At 47.0% G+C, this 18,750-nt stretch overlaps 1 protein-coding gene across 2 annotated transcripts in view; it reads left to right on the top strand.

The window, feature by feature from the left end:
• RBM45 (RNA binding motif protein 45) overlaps nt 1-18,750 on the top strand; it is a 148,013-nt gene that overhangs the window by 114,206 nt on the left and 15,057 nt on the right. For both annotated transcript variants that reach the window (XM_069616112.1, XM_069616113.1), the window contains exon 10: nt 7,423-7,629. In XM_069616112.1, the coding sequence (XP_069472213.1) occupies nt 7,423-7,615 (193 nt within the window). In that variant the 3' untranslated portion in view covers nt 7,616-7,629. The remainder of the gene's footprint in view (nt 1-7,422; nt 7,630-18,750) is intronic.

Genomic DNA, 18,750 nt, shown 5'->3' with positions numbered 1-18,750 from the left:
TATTCAAGCAAACTTACACTCAAGGTTTCTTGCATAAATAATAATTTATCAGTTATAAAGCCTTCAGAAGGGAGCAATAGAATAGTAACACAAATCGACTTCAGTACTGTACACTTCTGAATCGGACAAGGCCCTTGGGTTGTCCCACAGGTAACTTCAGTAACAAGGGTGCTGGGGACATTAATACCTTACTGTTGGCATTAAGAATACTCTTTAAAAGTAAGTAAAAGACAAAGACTTTACTAATATTCATAAGCAGGGCAAATACTTTCAGATGGCAAGAGAAGTCATTCAATTCAATAGGCTAAGCCAAAGTCAATGAGCAAAAGTCTTTGTATAGGATGCAGCACTTCAGGTAGGTAAATGGAAAAGTCTTTGCACAAGTTCTTAGGAGTCTTTGATAAAAAGAACCAAATGTAGGGCCACAAGCTGATTAGACTTGTAAGTTGTACAAGTTACAAGAACTTCCACAGTAACAGGTAAGTTCTCTTAGGCTAGTTTTACAGTACCGTAGTAAAGAAGAAAAAGATGCAGCTGAATACTTAACTTCCTGCGCAGCTCTGCAGATTTCACTGTTCCTGGCACCCAGCAAACTTTACTTTCAGTGGCTGTTTCGCGTTTCAGCTCCTTGCGGTACAGCAAATGGCAATAAGCGTGGTTCCTGGCTGTCAAGGTGGACTGTCCTTACATCTGAGTTCCCGCACTGAACTGCGGGGTTGGGGGGGAGGGGGGGATTTGAGGCTTGTTCAGTCCTGCTTTGTGGGAGTCCTGAAAATCGTCCAAAAGCTTACAAGCGATGCATCTGGTGTCCCTCACCCTGGCTCTACGGTTTCCTGCAGCAACTCTGAGGAAATTCAACCAGCTCAGAGATGGGTGTCGAGGTGGTTTACTTGGAGTTGATTGGTCCTACCAACTCAAAGGGAGAAGTCGCCCTTGAAGGGTTTCTGTCGATGCAAACTTATCGATTTGGACCTGCAGCAGGGCTTCACCGGGCAAACCAACGGTCCAAGAGTTGCAGCAGCAGTCCTCTTCAAGCTCTTCTCCGGTTCCTTCGTCCAGTGGTCAACTCTACCTTCCAAGCCAAGAGAATCCACTTTTATTCAGTTCTCTCCCATTTATTCCAGCCTAGCTGTCACTCACCCAGCACGGTGGCTGTCCTTGCCGGAAATTTAGCCAGCCAATTGCCACAAAGTGCATTTGAGTCTCATAGGAGACGAAGCACAGGGGGTGTCGGGCTTCTGCCTCACTTCAGTGTACCTGGAGGGTCAATTCAATAGTCCAGGCCAAAGTCAATAGTCTAGTGTTCTTGGATAGGACAGAACAGTTTTGGTACAAACTGAGAAGTCTTTTTAAAAGTTCTTAAGTAGTTTAGACGAAAAAGAATGATCTGCTGGGTCACAAGCTGATTAGGCCTGCAAGTTGGGAAAGTTTCACAAACTTTCACCGCGAGAGTTAGGATCCCTCAACCGGATGGCACAGTACCTTAATGTGAAGCAAAAAGATGCAGCAGAAGACATTGGGTCCTGGCAGTTCCTGTAGATCTTGCTGTTCCTGAGCCTCAGTAGTGGACAAGAGGGAGGACATCGGGGGACTCCTGCACTGCGTGGGATCGTTGTCTGAGCAAACAAAATGGAATCCCCTTGGTTCAGTAGCCGTTGCTTCAAGACAAACTGGTTTCCCTCTCCCTGGCAAAACCTTAACCAGCATTGAGAATGGTATCCAGGTGTCTTCTGAGCTGATTGGTCCCATCAACTCAAAGGAAGAAGCCGTCCTTGAAGGAGCTTCTCTGTTGAATGGAGGTCTGGCAATTTGGATTTGCAGCAGGGCTTCAGAGGGCAAACCAACGGTCCAGTGGTTGCAGCAGCCGTCCTCTTCCAGCTAGTCCTCGGTTCTTTCATTCCAGTGGTCGACTCTTGCTTTCCAGTCCAAGAGTCTCGTCTTTTTAAACAGTTTTCTCCCATTCATTCCAGCCTAGCTGTCACTCACCCAGCAGGGTGGCTGTCCTTGCCAGCCAATCATGCCAGAGTGCAATTGGGTCTCGTATGAGACTAAGCACAGGGAGTTTCGGGCACCTCCTCACTTCCTGCCAACCCCAGACACTTGGGCGCCAGAGGTTTTTCAGTCCTGAAGCCTGCCAAAAGCGCACGAACAAAGGGACCAAATCTAGTTTGGCGCGCAGAGAGAAACACTAGAAGGACCTTTCCAAAATGAAATGGCTGTGTTTAAACAAGCTACCGGTGTTGGCGGTCAGGAAAAAATCATGGTAGTTTGTTGTAAAACCACTGCCACCAGCCATTTCGAGAGGCAAGGCTAGCATTTGACTGCTACATGAGTGTCTAGACACAGGGGATAATAAGTAACCCCTCCAGCACTCCATTGTAAGATGGTGTGTGCTGGGTCTAGGAATTTTTACTTTCTCTGGGAAACAGTAGTTTTTCCCAGCCAAGGTATTTAAACCTTGGAAGCCTGAAGGCTTCCCTGTGTCACTGCACTGAAGGTGCTGTGTAACACAAACAAGATGCCTATGGAGTTGGACTCCATGTTCAAAAGAAACAAACACAGAAAACGCATTGGAATGAAAAGTTCCAAGTCCCAAAGCTTAGCAAAAGAGCTGGAGGACTCTAAGGTAGAGGGAATTGGCGCATTTATGAGAATTCTCAATAACACTGCTGCTGGAAACTAAGTGCCAGGGAGAGAAACACCAAACCGAGTGCATTGCTTTTAAGTCGGACTCCCTTGAAGCAGGACTGACCAAGTCTGAGCCACTTCAAGGGAGTGCTGGACCCCAGATGCAAGTAAAGTCCAGAGTGGTATCTGTGAGACCCTGGTGGTGGTATTTTCTATAGACTCGAGTAGCTGAAACCGCAAAGGGCCACTGAATTGAAGTTTTCCCATTGCTGCTGCCAAACTTCCCATTGTCGTGCAGGAGTCCCCAGAAGTCCTCCCTCTTGTCCCCATGACTGAGGCCCAGGAACACCAGGATCTGCAGAGCTGTACTGGAACAGAACCAGCTGGAACAATTTCATCTAACCCAAGGTACTGTAATGTTAAGAGAACTTTCCCAATGTGGTGTAGCCTTACTTGTTCTCAGTTGAGACTTGTCTTGGTTAGCCCACAGCTTTGCCCCTCACAAGCCTCTCAGCTTGTGGCCCTTCAAGTGTTATTTCTACAAACTTTTCTAAAAACTTTGCAAGACTTTTACTTACCTGCAAAGATCTTCAGCTCCCATAGACTTTGCTCAACTAACACTGGCTGCCCTGGCTCACTGAGACTTTTAAGTCAGGCTTTGCTTTACCTTTCCCCCAGGGAAGGGTTAATTTACTTTGCATTGGAGGGTTCAAAAAGTACTTGAAAGTTTTATGAAGTATTTGTTAACCTTTTTGTTTTATTCCCCAATCTAATCTTTGCACCAAACTCATTATTGCTCTAAATGTACCAGTGATAAATCAGTGTCCGGTGTCCTAGCTATTTAAGTCACCTGAGGGTGTAGGACGTGTCTGTGTGCCACCCCCAATGGGTATCATCTGATTAGAGAAACAAAGTATGATTTGAGTTCTATTTTGAAGCGTCATGTGTTTTGTTCCCTTCTAAAGAAGGCTTATAGAACCGACTTAAGTAAATGTTTTAATGAAGAAACTTTGAATGTAAGTTTATTTGAATACTTGTCACTGAATCTGTGTAACCACTCTAATGCTCACATGGACCCCTCTTAAGATGAATCTGGCTGCTCAGCCACACTACCAACCTGTGTAGTACAGACTTATACTAAAGGTTGTGTTCCTATTACCAGGAGGTCAAGGTTGCTGTAGTCTCCCAATGGGTACTGCACACAAGCTTGACTAACGCACAGGAGGATGGGGAGAAGCAAATGGGGCAGGAGACAGAGGGTAGTGCACACAGGTAGGTTCGATGTTAGCAGACAGAATGAAAACACAATGCAGCCCTGGGCACAGCTAAACACGATTTTTGTTTGCGTTTTATTTTTTTGTTCCGGATTTTTGTTTAACCCTTTTTTTTAATAGGGGGGGGGAATAGAGTGGGAGACCAGGTGAGACTGAGTGAGGGGTGGGACAGAGCATGCAGTAGACCCTTGTTCCTTGTTCCTGGTGCTTGGTCGTGGTGACGAAAGGGAGGACGTCTGGCGGTCTCATGTGGCAGCGATCCAGCAGCAATGGATTCTCCTTGATTCAGCGGCCTTGTGGTGTTGGCACCTTTATACTGTGCGCCAAAGAATGAACAGCTCTGGTTAGTTCCTCAATACCTCAGTCCTGGACTCTGGACAACGATGTCCTGCTTCTGTGAGGTTCTCGGGATGTCCACGAAGTTTTGGCCGGATTTGCACTTCGGCAGACAATGCACTTGCAGGTGGTCAGGGGTCACCGGGTATTGGGATTCACAGCAAGTCGGGGGTTGCGCAATAATAGTTTGTCTCGGGGCTGGTTGGTCCCACTAGACGAAGTCGTGCCGTGCAGGTCTTCAAAGTCTAAACGAAAACTGGGTCTGCACAGCCGGCCAATCAGAACTGGTTTCACTCAGGCACACCTAAAGACAAAGGACTGGGACATTTCCGACACTCCCTCACTTCCTGAATATCCAGACACACTGGAGCCTGGCCAGGCTTCAGGGCTGAAGCCCGCCAAAGGCAAAACACACAAAGGGCTCAAATTCGATTTTAAAAAAAGAGTAAAAGCCGAGGAGAGACTGACATGAAATGGCAAGACAGACGCCATTTTGGGAAAATGGTCCCCCTTGAGTGCTGTACTGCAGCTGTAGATTTAGCCTGCAGTTACATGGCACAAGGTAGTAAAAAAGAAACTTGCCACCAGCCATTGCAAGTGACGTAGTGTAACAGAATACATGAGTGGGTTAAAGGAGTTACTATGTAGTCTGCCTCACTCCCCAGCACTCCACATAGGGTGGTGTGTGCTAGACGTATAATTCTTGAGCAGTTTACCCAAGAAAATGTATTTCATGAAGAGTAGTCAAGCGACTGCTCAGTGGCACTGCAGAAAAGGTGTTGTCACAATGCAAAAAGCAGATTCCTATAGTTTACCACACTCCCTAAAATAGTAAAACATAGAAAATCCTAGTCAGGAAAACACATGTGCGAAAAAAGTCCCACTCAGGAGTTAAAACGTAAAAGCCAGGAGTCCAGTAAAAGAGCTGGGGGGTCTCTAAGGTTAAAGGGAATTGGCACAGAAATGAAAATTCTCCCTAACAAATTCCATGCTGAGGACAGGCAAACTGTCCCAACGCATCAAGCGACTGCTTCCTATTTTATCCTACCTGTTAATTATGAGATCTCATAATTGAGATGAAACAATTACGCACCTAGCACGGTCGTTCTGCATCATGGAGATGCTCATTGTCCTAAAAATGTGCCAACCCTTCTTTTAGAGCAGGTGTGATCAGCCTTGGAGCTGTATACTGCAGCCAATATGGCGGTGAAGAAAACGGAGTACTACCTGGATGCTTTTGAATGTGTAATTACAAAAATACATAATTTATTTTTAAATGCTAGGAAAATATCAAGTTTGTATTGTGGATAATGTTTTCCATTCTTGAAATATACTAAATGTTATGAATGATTAAAATCTCCATCCTGAAGATCGATCGTTCTTGAAAACTTGTTTTCTGCCCTTTTTGGTGCACAGAAGATTTGGATTTATTGATTTATAAAGCGCCTTACACCAAGGCCCTGTACAGTGGATCAACTTAGTACATAAAAACATACAATCTAATGGTGGAAGCAAAATTACAATATGAATCATTCAACAAAACAGTGAAGGGGGAAGAGGAGTGGGACAAGGTTAGGGGTGGTGATGAGTTGGAGGGAAAGGGAAGAGGGGAGAGAGATGGTCAAGGAGAAAGAAAAGGGAGGGAGGGGATGCAGAGGGGGTTTCAAGGAGGAGAATGGAGGAGAGATTTAAGGGAAGTGCGAAATGAGAAGGTAGGGGTGGAGTGGATTGCGAGCGGAAGGGAGTTCCAGTGCAGAGGCGCTAGGAGTTGGAAGGAGCGGAAACGGGAGGAGGCACAGGGGGAAGGAGGTACAGTGGGAAGGAAATGGTCAGCGGGTCGAAGGGAACGGGAGGGAGAGTAGAAAGGGAGGAGAGCTAAGGGGGAGCGAAATTCCATGGAGGGATTTGAAGACTAGGCATAGAAGGTGACATTTAAGTTGAGTGAAATGGTAGCCAGCCAAGGTAAGCTAGCGAAGTAGAGAGGAGTCACAGGAGACATAGGGTGCAAACAGCAGAGTGGTAGATCGATTTAAGGGGGGCAAGATGAGATGTTGGTAGTCCAGAGAGTAGGGAAGAGCAATAGAAGATTAGGGAGGAGATTAGGGAGGGAGGAAAGTGAATGAACGGGGAGGGGGAAGAGTTTGAGGGGAAAGAATAGGACTTTGGTCTTGTCAGAGAAAGCGGGAGGACATCAGTTCTTAATGGCAGTAAGGCAGGAAGAGTTTTTGGTGAAGGTCAGTTGAGAAGGAGGAGAAAGAGGAAGGGTTGAGTGTCGTCAGCATAGAAGTGGTGGGAGATGCCAAACGAGGAGATAACTGGGGTAAAGAGGGAGGTGTGAAGAGGAAAGGACCAAGCACTGAACCTTGGGGTACTACGTAATCAAGAGGATAGATAGGAGAGGTTTGGCCACCCCAGGATACAGTAAAGGAGTGGGAAGTGAGGTAAGAGGATAACCACTTGAGAACAGAGCCTTTGAACCTGAAGGAGGAAAGAGTGTGGAGAAGGAGGGGATGATCGACGGTGTCAAAGGCTGCAGATAGATCGAGGATAATAAGGATAGAGGATTGCTTGGCATGGCGAGCAGAGAGGAGGGAGTTAAGGATAGCGGTGAGAGCAGTTTCAGTGGAATGTTTGGGACGGAAGCCAGATTAGGAGGGTGGTAGGAGAGAGAAAATAGTGACAAAGGATGAGCGCTGAGAGTAGGCAAGGCGCTCAAGGCTTAGAGAGGAATGGGAGAAGAGAGATGGGTCTGAATTTGGAGGTGAGAAGTGAATCGGCAGGTTTCTTCAGAGTAGGAATAATCGTAGCATGCTTGAACGCAGACGGAAAGGTTGCTGAAGAGGCAGCTGCTGAAGGAGATGAGGTAGGGGATAAGAAGAGGGTAAATCTTGGGGATAAGAAGGAAGGGAGAGGGTCAGTTGGGGCGGACGTGGGGTGGGCTTAGGATGGAAGGGCGGAGACTTTGGACGGGGAGACGGGTGAGAAGATGGACATGGAGGATGAGGGAGGGGGGGCGAGGGGGAGGAGAGGGGAAGTCAGAGGGGGTGTTGCCAGTTTACCACACCTGATTTTCACTAATAGGAGCGTGCTTAATACTTGAGTCTGATATGTTCTGGTGCTGAAACATGGGCAACTTCTAGTTGGCATGCTCTTATGTACAAATGTTACCATTTCTTTTTTCCAGTCGATTTGGACACCTGATAGATGTGTACGTCGTTCAAGGGAAAAATGTGGGATATGCAAAGTTTTCAGACCGGATGTGTGCCAACGATGCAATTACAGCTTTGCACGGAAAAATTGTCAATGGTGTTAAGCTTAAAGTGATGCTGGCAGACTCCCCAACCCGTGAGTCTAGCAAACGACAAAGAACCTACTAAATTCCTCAATGTGTGTAAGTACTATGTAGTGCTGCTTTGCATGAAGAATCGGCATTTTATTTTTCAATTACATTTTAACTTTAATGTTTGTGACAGTGTACAGACTTTGGAGAACATGGAAGTGCATAATTTGAATTTTAACATTTAATCGGGCTCATGGCAGAACATTTTGTTAAAACTAAGTATCAGTCCTGCAGATGTACATTTGTTCAGTATGTTTCAAACTTTGCAGCCCTCCCTATTGGAAGCAGTGTGCTGATGAGATGCCAAGTTAAAACTTTGGAAGACTTCTTGTAGTTGGAGTTTTATTTTTCTATTTGGCTTTTCATTAAGATGCCTGCATGGGGCGGGGGGGGGGCGACGGAAGAGAACCTTTTTGATTGGCACACTGTTATTCAATCAGCATGGAAGCAATGGAGAATCTTTTAGCTAGGACTTTGTAAATACTAATACATTCTGGTTTCAGGTTGGAATGCATGTTTTCACATAAACGGACATTTTTATTTTCACAACATTCCTCATGTCAGATTTTGTGGTTACTGAATATTGTGTAGTTTCCATTTCACTTCACTAGCCATCTTGAAAGAGCCAATTTCCTTAATTTGAAATGTATTTCTGTCTTTAACAGGAGCTTCACCTACAACATATTTTTATCATTAAATCTGGGCCTTGGGTATGTGTCTGGCAGGGTGTAGGTTTCTGCCCAGTGCCCTGCTTTGTCCTCGACTACTCTGCAACGCTCTCTGCTCATTCCCTTTTATCCTCTATTGTACTGTTGCATGGAGAAAACGGAAAGCTTGAGTTTCTTCAATTTTGATATGATCTTATAGCCGGTCAAGTGGCACAGCGAGTAGAGCGCTCGCTTTGACATCCGTGCAGAGCCTGCTGACGCAGGTTCGAATCCCGGCAGGGCCAAACTCGGCCTTTCATCCTTCCGAGCTCGATAAATGAGCACCACACACCATGGGTAGTAATAAGCAGCGCTCAGATACCTGAGGGTTCGTAGCGCTTCATAAATGCCAAATTATTATTATATTTCGTTGTTTGCCAAACTAAGGAACCCGTGTCTCATTGTACAACACTTGTATTAGGTAACCCACTTTTTGGTATAGGTCTGTATTACACAAGTTGGCAGTGTGACTGAGCAGCCAGGCCTATATCATGAGGGGTAAATGTGAGATGTGAGCCGTACAAATGAAATCTGTAAATCCAAGTAACGCACTCCAAGATTTCTGTTATTTCATACATTTTTAAATGAGTTTTCTTTAAAAAGGCAATTCATGTAACAGTGTAAATATAATTTTAAAATGACTTACCAGTGTATACTCTTTGGATATGCTTTTTACACAATTCCTACACCCTGAGATTTCATTCACAAGGACAGTAATGGCATTTATATATCGCACTAGTTATTTTGCAGATGCTGAGATTTCAGAAAGGAAAGTTTTAAGGAAGAAAAGGTTAAACAGGTTCTCAGTAAATGTGAGGACAACTAAATCTTTCAATGAAATCTAGATGAGCCTTTATCAGCAGTAACTGTATAACAAGTTACCACCTATGAGGGACAAATGTTAGGGAGCGTTCTGAGCTAATTCACTTCAACCTTAGAATTATTCTAACCCTGGTGTGAGACCTTTTCTTCATTCTTGTGTTTTGACCTGATTTGGATTATGTTTCCTTTGTTGCTGGAGTCCAACTCTTAGGCATCTACTTTGTGTAGTGGCACACAGCACCTTCAGTGCAGTGTCGCAGAGAAATCTCGTATGGTTTAAATACCTTTTCTTGTGTGAACTGCTGTTACCAAGAATGGTAAAGTGAAATTGACTTTACTTAGCTTTTCTTTGTGGGTCCAGCACACACCATTTTATGTGGAGTGCTGGAGGGAGGCGGGGGGGGGGTTACTTGGTAGCCCCTCTTACCACCTACTCATGTAAACATTTGTTACCCTCACTACTGTAAATGGCTGGTGGCAGTGCTGCTTTTCTACCGCAGACTGAATCCTCCGCTGCAGCATAGCACCTATGGGTGACCCATTTTGTCAAAATGGCCCGGTCTTCTTTTTTTCACCATTTTCTGTTTGATGTCTTTCTTTAGATTTCACTCTGCACCCCAAACCAGGTTTGAGCCCTTTGTTTTGCCTTTGGCGGGCTTCAGTACTGAAACCTGCCTCTGGCTCTAGTGGAAGGGCAGGAAGTGAGTGAGGTTCCCGAAACTCCCCTGTCCTTTGTCTTTAGGAATACCTGAATGCACCCAGTCCTGATTGGCTAGTTGTCCTTTCAGGACAGCCACCCTGCTATGATTGACAGGCTAGGCTGTGCCTGAATGGGAGAAACCTTTTGGGACTAGAGGCAAAGTCGACTAATGGGGGGGAGAGAGAAACGCCCGACGAAAAAACGTGAACAAAGCTTGCTGCATTCTCTTGGACCTTTGAATTGCTCTGTGAAGCCCTGCTGCTGTGCTGAAACTAATTTTTTGGATCGACAAGAGAAGCTCTGGAAGGGACGACTTCTTCCATTGGGTTAGTGGGACCAACTCCACTGGACCATCATCCCCGACTGGTTGTACCTCTTTGCTGCTGCAGGAACTGAGTGCCAGGGGTTGAGAAATCTGTAGTAGAGTTCAACGTCTACAATCCGGCCAGAAGTTGGAGTCGCTAAAGGATCCTCCAGAAGCAGGACAACCAGAGCTCAAGTCCCCTCACCAGAGTGCAGGACTAGAGGAATGAAGGAAGCCCAACCAGTATCCAAGATGGTGCTTTTTACCATGCTCTGAAACCGCAAAGGACTGCTGATCCGAAAATTGCTGCCGCTGACCTCCAAATTGCTGCCGCAGGAGTCCTCCAGAAGTCCTCCCTCTTGTCCCCACGACTGAGGCTCAGGAACCCAGGATCTGCATTGCTGCAAAAGGACAGAATCCAGCTGGACACCTCTTCAAACCAGAGGTACTGTTCAGATTTGAGGTCTCGTGTCTTTAGCTTTGCTCTTTTCAGTTGAGACTTGCAGTGGCTACTTTTGTTAGTTGATTTCAACTCTGCTTTCCACGAGTCTAATAGCTTGTGACCCTACAAGTGATTTCTACAAAACTCTCTAACACTGCAAGACTAACTACGGAGTGCTTCAGCTCCAATTGACTTTGGCTGTCCTGGCTCCCTGCAGACAATTCTAGTCCATTGACTTTGATATTTTCTGTCCCTCAGAGGTGATAACTTGCTTTTAGATTATTGCTGGGAAAGGTTTTGTTTAGACTTCATTGGAAGATTTAAGTATACTCGCGTGTCCTGGGAACCTGTTTTAACCTTTTTCCTTCCATTAACCTTTCCTTTATGCAACCTCAATCTGCAAAGTGTACTAGTGATAAATGAATGCCATTACTGTCCTAGTGAATGAAGTCCCCTTAGGGTGTAGGAAGTGTGTAAAAGGCATCTTATCCACTGAATTTATGCTGATTTTGCAAAAGTATTTTAAAGTATATTTGTTACATATCTTGCCCTTTTTAAAGCACGCTTATTTAAAAATTGTTACATAACTATAACTGAAACCTTGAGTCTAAGTGTTACTTGACTACTTGTATTTGTGAATTTCATTGCTTCAGCCCTAGAGCTCATATGTACCCCTCTTGAGATAGGCCTGGCTGCTCAGTCATACTACCAAATTGTGTAGTGTACAGGAGGGTTAACTATTAACAAGTAGACAAACGTGTAGTCTGTTACTACATCAATTCTTGCCTAACACAGGGTCATGCCTCATCCAGGACCGGCCGTCTGAGGAGTGATCTTATAAGTCCTTTGAGGGCGCCTCATCTGTTGGGGCCCAAGATGTAACACTTACCTTAGACTCTGCGGGGACACCACTAAAATGCGGACAACCTTCTTCTCTGGGTGCGTTGTGTTCAACGATCTCGATGTCGCTACTCTTCTTCTTGAACCTTTTGTCTAGTGAGAGAACCAGGGACAACTATTAGAAAACCTATTCCTATAACTGAATGTAACCATTCATTCCCACTGTTCTTTATATTACCGTATGTTCTTTTTGGGTGAGCTCTCCATCCTGCAACTGGCAGGGGCGCTTGCTCTGAAGACTGAGGGAACGAGAGGCTAATGATATCGCTGACTGGAAATTGCGGACTAGAAAAACTGACCGGGGTCTGAGAGAACACAGAAACAGCCAGGACTCACACCATTAATTCTGCTGAGATGCTGTGTGAACAATGAATGTTTTCAATTAACTTTAGTGACAACAACTGCGGGGAAATGCGACATAATGTTTCAAGATTTCTTCACAGAAAAATGCGTGCCTAATGTGCAGCAGGAAAATAATTCTGCACCTAAACTAGTCGTGAAAAAACATGTGCGTATGGTGCTGAAGGAACTCTAGCCTGCGACGTGTGACTAATTCCTAGAATACGTGTTTCTGCTGAGGAGAAAAACGAACATGTGCGTATGGTGCCTAATGAACTCTAGCCAGTAACGAGTAACTAAATACTAGAATTGGAGTGCCTGCTGAGGAGAGCGAATTCGCTGAGAAACTCAACGACTTGTCATAACTTAACCATAATGGCACTATTGATGACGAACGCATAAGATTCACAGGTGCACCACAAATTCCAGTCCCAGGCCATGGAGGTTTTGTCCACGGACGACTAGGACCTGGAGTCCTTACACACTGTCCACAAGAACGTGGAAGTGGAGCAGGGCGACTGCTGAGCTGGCATGATCGGAAGGACGCGCCGAGGGATGTGTCTCTGGATCACGAACACCAAGGTGTGGAGGGTTGATGGGATGTCCAGAAGCGGCTGCCGCAGGGCACAGATCCTAGCCAGGTATGACGGATCTGTGGTACAAGCTGGGTCTGATTCTGGAGTTCCTCCCCAATGACGAGAGGGTGGAGGCAATTGCCCTCTTCCAGAAGGGGCAGGTAGCGTTGGATCACGCTATCACGGTGGTGCTGGACAATCCCGAAACGGGGTTCTAGCAGATGGGGAACATTGTCTGCCTTTGTCGCCATGGCTGGATGACGGCCACGAATTTCCACAAGGAGGTCCAGGAGAAGGTACTGGACGTGCCTTTCGATGGAGATGACCTTTTTGAGAAGTTCGTCGACTAGTCCCTCCTGGCCATCAAAGCGCCTACAGAGATGGCCTGTTCCCTGGGCACTCTCGGCAACACTGCTCTTTCTACTCATCCAGAGGGAAGTAGAGCAAGTCGTCTAAAGGCTTTTCCTCATTGTAACGTCAGCCTTGCAGATTCACGACACGGGAAGTCTAGAGGCCGTTCCCAGGCCGACTGGAGGACAGCATCACGGTCACCCGCAAGGCAGGACGCCAGCGCCAAAGCATGCATGAACTGGCCAGGACGTTGGGTCCCGCACCCTGGTGGGAAGCCAGCTGGCTGGGTTCGTCGGCAAGTGAGAAAATATCACCACCCACAGATGGGTGCTGGATGCTCTCGCCCAAGGACAATACCCTGGAATTTCAGCACGGGTGTCCACGAATCCCTCCAGTGGCCTGACAGGAGCAGCACATACCTCAGCTCTTGGAGGTGGTGTGGGCCATGCTGCGAAAAGGGGCAATGGAGCTTGTAGTCCAGTGACTCAAATCTATTCCAAATACTTTTTAGTCAAAAAGACTGGGGGCTGGAGGCCCATTCTAGACCTGCACCGTCTGAACAAGTACCAAAGGTTCAGGAGCACGTGCTCGACCTACTGGAAAAAGGAGACTGGACGTTGCTCGCCAATCTGTGTCTATGGGGTATTCAAGTGTACCGCTACCTCAACGACTGGCTCATCCGGGCCTGTTTGCGAGAGTTAGCCGTCAGACTACCTTATAGTTGCTGGTGGATCTGGGATTCAACATCAACTAGCCAAAGTCCTGCTTAACACATCTCGGAATGCCCTGTTCCTAGGAGCCAAACTCTATTCGGCCTCCTGCCTGGCATCGCTCCTTCAGAGGAGAGTAGCAGCCAGTCAGGGGAAGTGCTGTGACTGTCAATTAAGAACGCCACGGTGCAAACCATCATGTCGTTGCTCGGCATGATGTCTTGCATCCAGCTCTGCAGGTCAGGATGCAACCTCATCAGGAGTTCAAGGACGCTCGCTGGATACAGGTGTCTGGAAACTTTGCAGACAAGATCCCGCTCAACGGAGTTCCGTCTCGCGATAAGGTGGTGAGGCGTCCACTCCAACATGGCCCGCGGCACAGGGTTTCAAAACCTGCCATACCAGGAGACTATCACCAGGGAAGCTGCCCCGGAGGGATGGGGAGCCCACACTGGACCTCTGTTCGCCAGAGGCCTGTGGCTGCCGGAGAAGGATCTCCATAATCCATCGCCTAGAGCTACGGCAGTGCTATGGGCCCTCAAGTCATTCCTTCCGTCTCTGAAAGGCAATGTGGTGAGGATCTTCACAGACAACACCACCACAATGTCCTACATCAGGAAGCAGGGGGGCAGTCGATTCCCCAGCGCTCTGCTGTCGGACAAGAGATGTTCCTCGTTCCTCTTCACCTGGATGGTGTCAAGAACACCATTGCAGACTCCCTCAGCCAGGAATGGCTGTCCTGCCCCGAATGGGAACTTTGGCCGGACCAGGTGGACCCGATCGTCAAGTGGGGCAGCCCGATCAGTTTGCGACGGCGAACACCAAATACCAGAGGTTTGCTAGCAGATTCCACCAACTGAGGAGCCTGTGGGACATGTTCTCCTTCCCATGGGAACGCCTGTTTCTGTAAGATTCCTCTGTTGCCTCTACTGCTACGAGTCATCAATGCACTGTGCCAATGCAGGATGCTATTCCTCACCCCGGCTTGGCCAAGGCAGATTTGTTACCTGGACTTTCTCAGCCTGTCAGCATCACCTCTGGTTAATCTGCCCTTGGTCCCGGATCTTCTCACCGGAGGAGGTGCAATCCTTCACCACGACCCAGGATTGCTGAACCTGAGGGCTTGGCTAATGCAGCCCTAGAGTTTGAAGGATATGAGTTGCCTGCCGACTGGAGGGAAGTCCTCTCCAATTCCAGGGTGTCGTTGACTTTGGAGTGCTACGGTCACAAGTGCAAGCGTTTTGCTAGGTGGTGCAGGTCTCAGAAGATTATCCCTCTGAGGGTCACGGCCCCTGCATTCTTCATATTTGCTATCCTTGGCCAAGGCCGGACTGGCGCACGCCTATTAGGAACATCTGGCGGCTATCTCCCACTGCACCAGGTCTCCAGGAAGATCTTCGCTGTGCTCTCACTGATTCGTTAAGTAGTTCCTTAAAGGACTGTTTTGATCTTTCCCGCCGGTGAAGCCTCCTGTCCCGGCGTGGGAACTGCTGACTAGGCTCGTGGGGGGGCCACCTTTGAGCCTATGTATCGGGCCCATCTTGTTACTCTCGTGGAAGGCGGCTTTCCTTGTCGCCATCATCTCTGCCAGGCGAGGGAGATCCAGGCCCTATCCTGCAAGCACATATCAGACTTTCCACAAATCTAGGATGGTGCTGTGGACGCACCCCTCTTTCATACTGAAGGTTCTGTTGGAATTGCATCTCAACAAGCCTTTGGTGGTCCCTGTGTTTTCCGAAGTCTTAGTGTCCGACCGATGGGTCCTTACACTCGCTGGACATTGCTCGTGCACTTGATTTGTACGTGATGCTCAGTTTACAGAGGTCTTCACAGCTGTTATTGAACTTTGGTCCTGTGAACCATGGGAAGGCCTTGTCCAAGGCTTCCATCTCAAGGTGGCTCTCCGGCTGTATCGTGCACTGTCATCGGTTGGTAAATCGACCGCTGCCTGGCTGTCGAGAGCCCACTTTCGGCAACTGCGTTCCTGTCTGGTGTGCCTCTGCAATACATCTGCACAGCTGCTACATGAAGGTCCCTGCACACCTTCACAAAGTTCTACTTAGTCGACAGGGATTCCAGGGAGGAGTCCAGAGTCGGCCACGCAGTGTTACGCATCCTGTTAGCTTGAGGTGAGTCTGTTCCAGAGGGAAGAGTTGATTGCTTCTGTTGAGCATTGCCACCTCCCTGGTTGTGTAATTTTGTACTGCTATGTATTCATGAGTGTGTGAATCCATGCCAGACCCTATGCTGGAGAAGGAACAAGTTACTTGTAACTATTCTTCAGCATGGGTCTGGCATGGATTCACATGCGAACCCTCCTGCCCCTCTTCTTGGTCATATTGCCACTTTACGTGCTTACCAAATTTGAAGATGGGAGCCAGAGGGGCTTAATGAAAGGACTGTAATTGGATGGGTGCAGTGTGACTCTGAGGACAGTGATTGGTTTAGAGGAGAATTTATAAGTGAAAGTGAAACTTTTTTCTTTTACTGAGGATTCCCAGCCTGACGGGGAATATTCATGAGCATGTGAATCCATGGCAGACCCACGCTGGAGAAAGTTACAGGTAAGTAACTTGTTACTTTCAACACTAGTTGTACTTTTCAAGGCAGACCCCTTAAAGTATCCAGCCCTTTACAAATTCTAGTGCATGAGTTCTCTGAGGCTGAAGAGGGACCCTTATGGTATGCGAGCCAGCTGTAGGCAGGGTTAGATGAGGCTCAGTTGCAGGCAATGTTCAGAGGAAGACTGTTCAAACAAGTAAGTATTTTACTTTAGAGTTAATAAAAATAACAGTTGCGGGTCCAGGGACTTTAGCAAAGACACCCTAGGAGGATTCCAGCAGTGGGTCTGGGTGAACTGGACAAGAGACCCCTTAATCACAAAACATCCCATAATTACACAGGCATCAAGAGACTGAAGGTAAGTAAATACCCAAGCCAGCACACAACCTCAGCACTGAAGATTTTGCAGCAGGACGACTTCAGTATCTGTAGCCAAAAACCCAGTCATGTCTTCCTTCATCAAGAAGACCGGATACTGGAAGGACTTTTGCAGCAAGGATCATGGGGCTGTCTCTAGGCAAGGTTTTCCTAGCAGCTGGATGCAGCTCTGTGGATTTGGTGCTTTTTTTTTTTAAGGAGCGCAGAACACAGAATATCGACAGTTGGATTCTTGTTTGCAAGGTCCAGCACTCTGGTCAGGGGACTTTCTGGACTCTAGTCACGTCTCTGAAGATCCAGCAGGATGCCCAAAATGTCTTGCCAATATTTGTAATTCGGAAGACCGTGCACCGTACAATGGCTCTAGACCCCATGGTATTGGGGTATTGCAGCCCTGCAAGGTTGCACACAGAACATGGGCTGGCTCAAAATGCAGGTGTTGTCTAGTAGGTCTCACCAGGTTCGGTGTTGTCTTTTTCAGAGTCCCCAGGTGAATTGGAAGGAAGGCTAATGCTAGGCTCTCCAGTCACTGGAAATTGTTTCAACCGTGTTTTCTTCGATTTTAGTTCAGTGGTCGACTACCTCTTCAGCTTCCAGGATGGGAATTGTATGCAGGAACCCAGCCAAAGAGCCTTGCAACATTCAAACTTGGAGGGGGGTCAGGGGGGATTGGCAATTCTTTCAGGACAGACAGCCTCCCAGTTTGATCTGGATTCTCACTCCAGCCAGAAGACGAAGGACTGCAGAATTTTGAACTCTTCCCTCGCTTCCTGCCTTCAGACACTCTGGAGCCTGGGCGGGGAGTACACAGGACTCCTGCCGCAGATGCAAATCACACAAAGGAATTTCCTGCCCTGGCGGTCGGTGGAAGGCACAAGAAAGGAAAAGAAACACTAAAATGGTGAACAAAGAATACAGGGGCCATTTTGGTAAAATGGGCACCCATGGGTGCCTTTACTGGGGCTGTGGAAACACCCCGCGGTAAGGGTTCACTGCAACCAGCCATTTTAGGTAAATTTGTCCTGGTAACATAAATGTTACCTTTTTTAGAATGAGAATGGGCATAGGCATACATGACATCTCCCCAGCACTCCCCATAGGGTGGGTGTGCTTGTCACCCCATATAAAATGTAAAAGGGATCCAAAGATCCTTTTTTCACCCTTGAACAGTAGTTCTCCAAAAGGTTAGCCAGTTAAAGGTAAAAGGGAGCACCTAGGGCATCCCAGCAACAATAGGCACGTTTGCCAAAAAGTTGTCAGTGGATGAAACTAACAAGGCACTATGGGGAGTCTACAAAATGACACCCATAAAAAGAGTAAATGATTCTGTGAGTGTGGGAAAAGTTTCCCACTCAGAGGTATAAGGATAAAGAATCCAGAAGTAAAAGCAAACGGTTCCGGGGTTGACAGATAAGATTTTCATACTAATGAAATCTTCCTAACACTAATGCACGTGTGATTAGCTGACTGCAGAAACAAGAGGGTTTCTGCGCCCATCTATTAGAGCGCCACACAGATTTATCTTTTTTGGTTAAGATTTATTAGGTAGCCCATAACACGTGTTTCGGCACCTTTGACGTGCCTTTCTCAAATCTGGGCAATACAGTGCAAGTTACTATTGTTTGGTGTTCAAGAATAACCTCTCTAACGTATTCAATTACTGGAGTCCCATCAGACTCGTACCGTAGCCTCAGCTACAAATTCATGTGTCCTGCATCATGCGTCGCGTCCTGCATCACGCAACGCGTGATGCAGTAGCTGAGGCTACGGTACGAGTCTGATGGAACTCCAGTAATTCAAATACGTTAGAGGTTATTCTTGAACACCAAACAATAGTAACTTGCACTGTATTGCCCAGATTTGAGAAAGGCACGTCAAAGGTGCCGAAACACGTGTTATGGGCTACCTAATAAATCTTAACCAAAAAAGATAAATCTGTGTGGCGCTGTAATAGATGGGTGCAGAAACCCTCTTGTTTCTTCAGTACTAACAAACGAAGTAGGGGAACTCTGTCTTCGTTTTTCTGCACGCACCACTGCGACACAAAGAAGCTGGTATTATATTTAGATTCACGGAGGTTTAAGAGTTGCGTCAAAAGTCCCCCACGGGTTGCTTTTCTGATTAGCTGACTAAGCCTAGCTCAGCCAGAGTGAATGATGATTTGTATTATACCTCTGTTTTTGCATCTTGTTTTCTTAGAGGTGTATCCTGAATCCAGCTGGAGTAAGAAGTCTGCTACTGCAACTCTTCATTGAATTCAAAGGTTGCTGTGCTGATTCAAGGACTGATTGAGAGGATCTGGACAGGTGACCTCTTCCCATGGCTATGAGCGGACATCGTGCAACTGCTGTTCACCCAGTGTGTCCTGGAAGCCAGTCATGT

Source organism: Ambystoma mexicanum, chromosome 9, assembly GCF_040938575.1.
Source record: "Ambystoma mexicanum isolate Mex_15411 chromosome 9, UKY_AmexF1_1, whole genome shotgun sequence".
NCBI classification, from domain to species: Eukaryota; Metazoa; Chordata; class Amphibia; order Caudata; family Ambystomatidae; genus Ambystoma; species Ambystoma mexicanum.
This window is presented reverse-complemented; position numbering and strand designations above follow the sequence as displayed.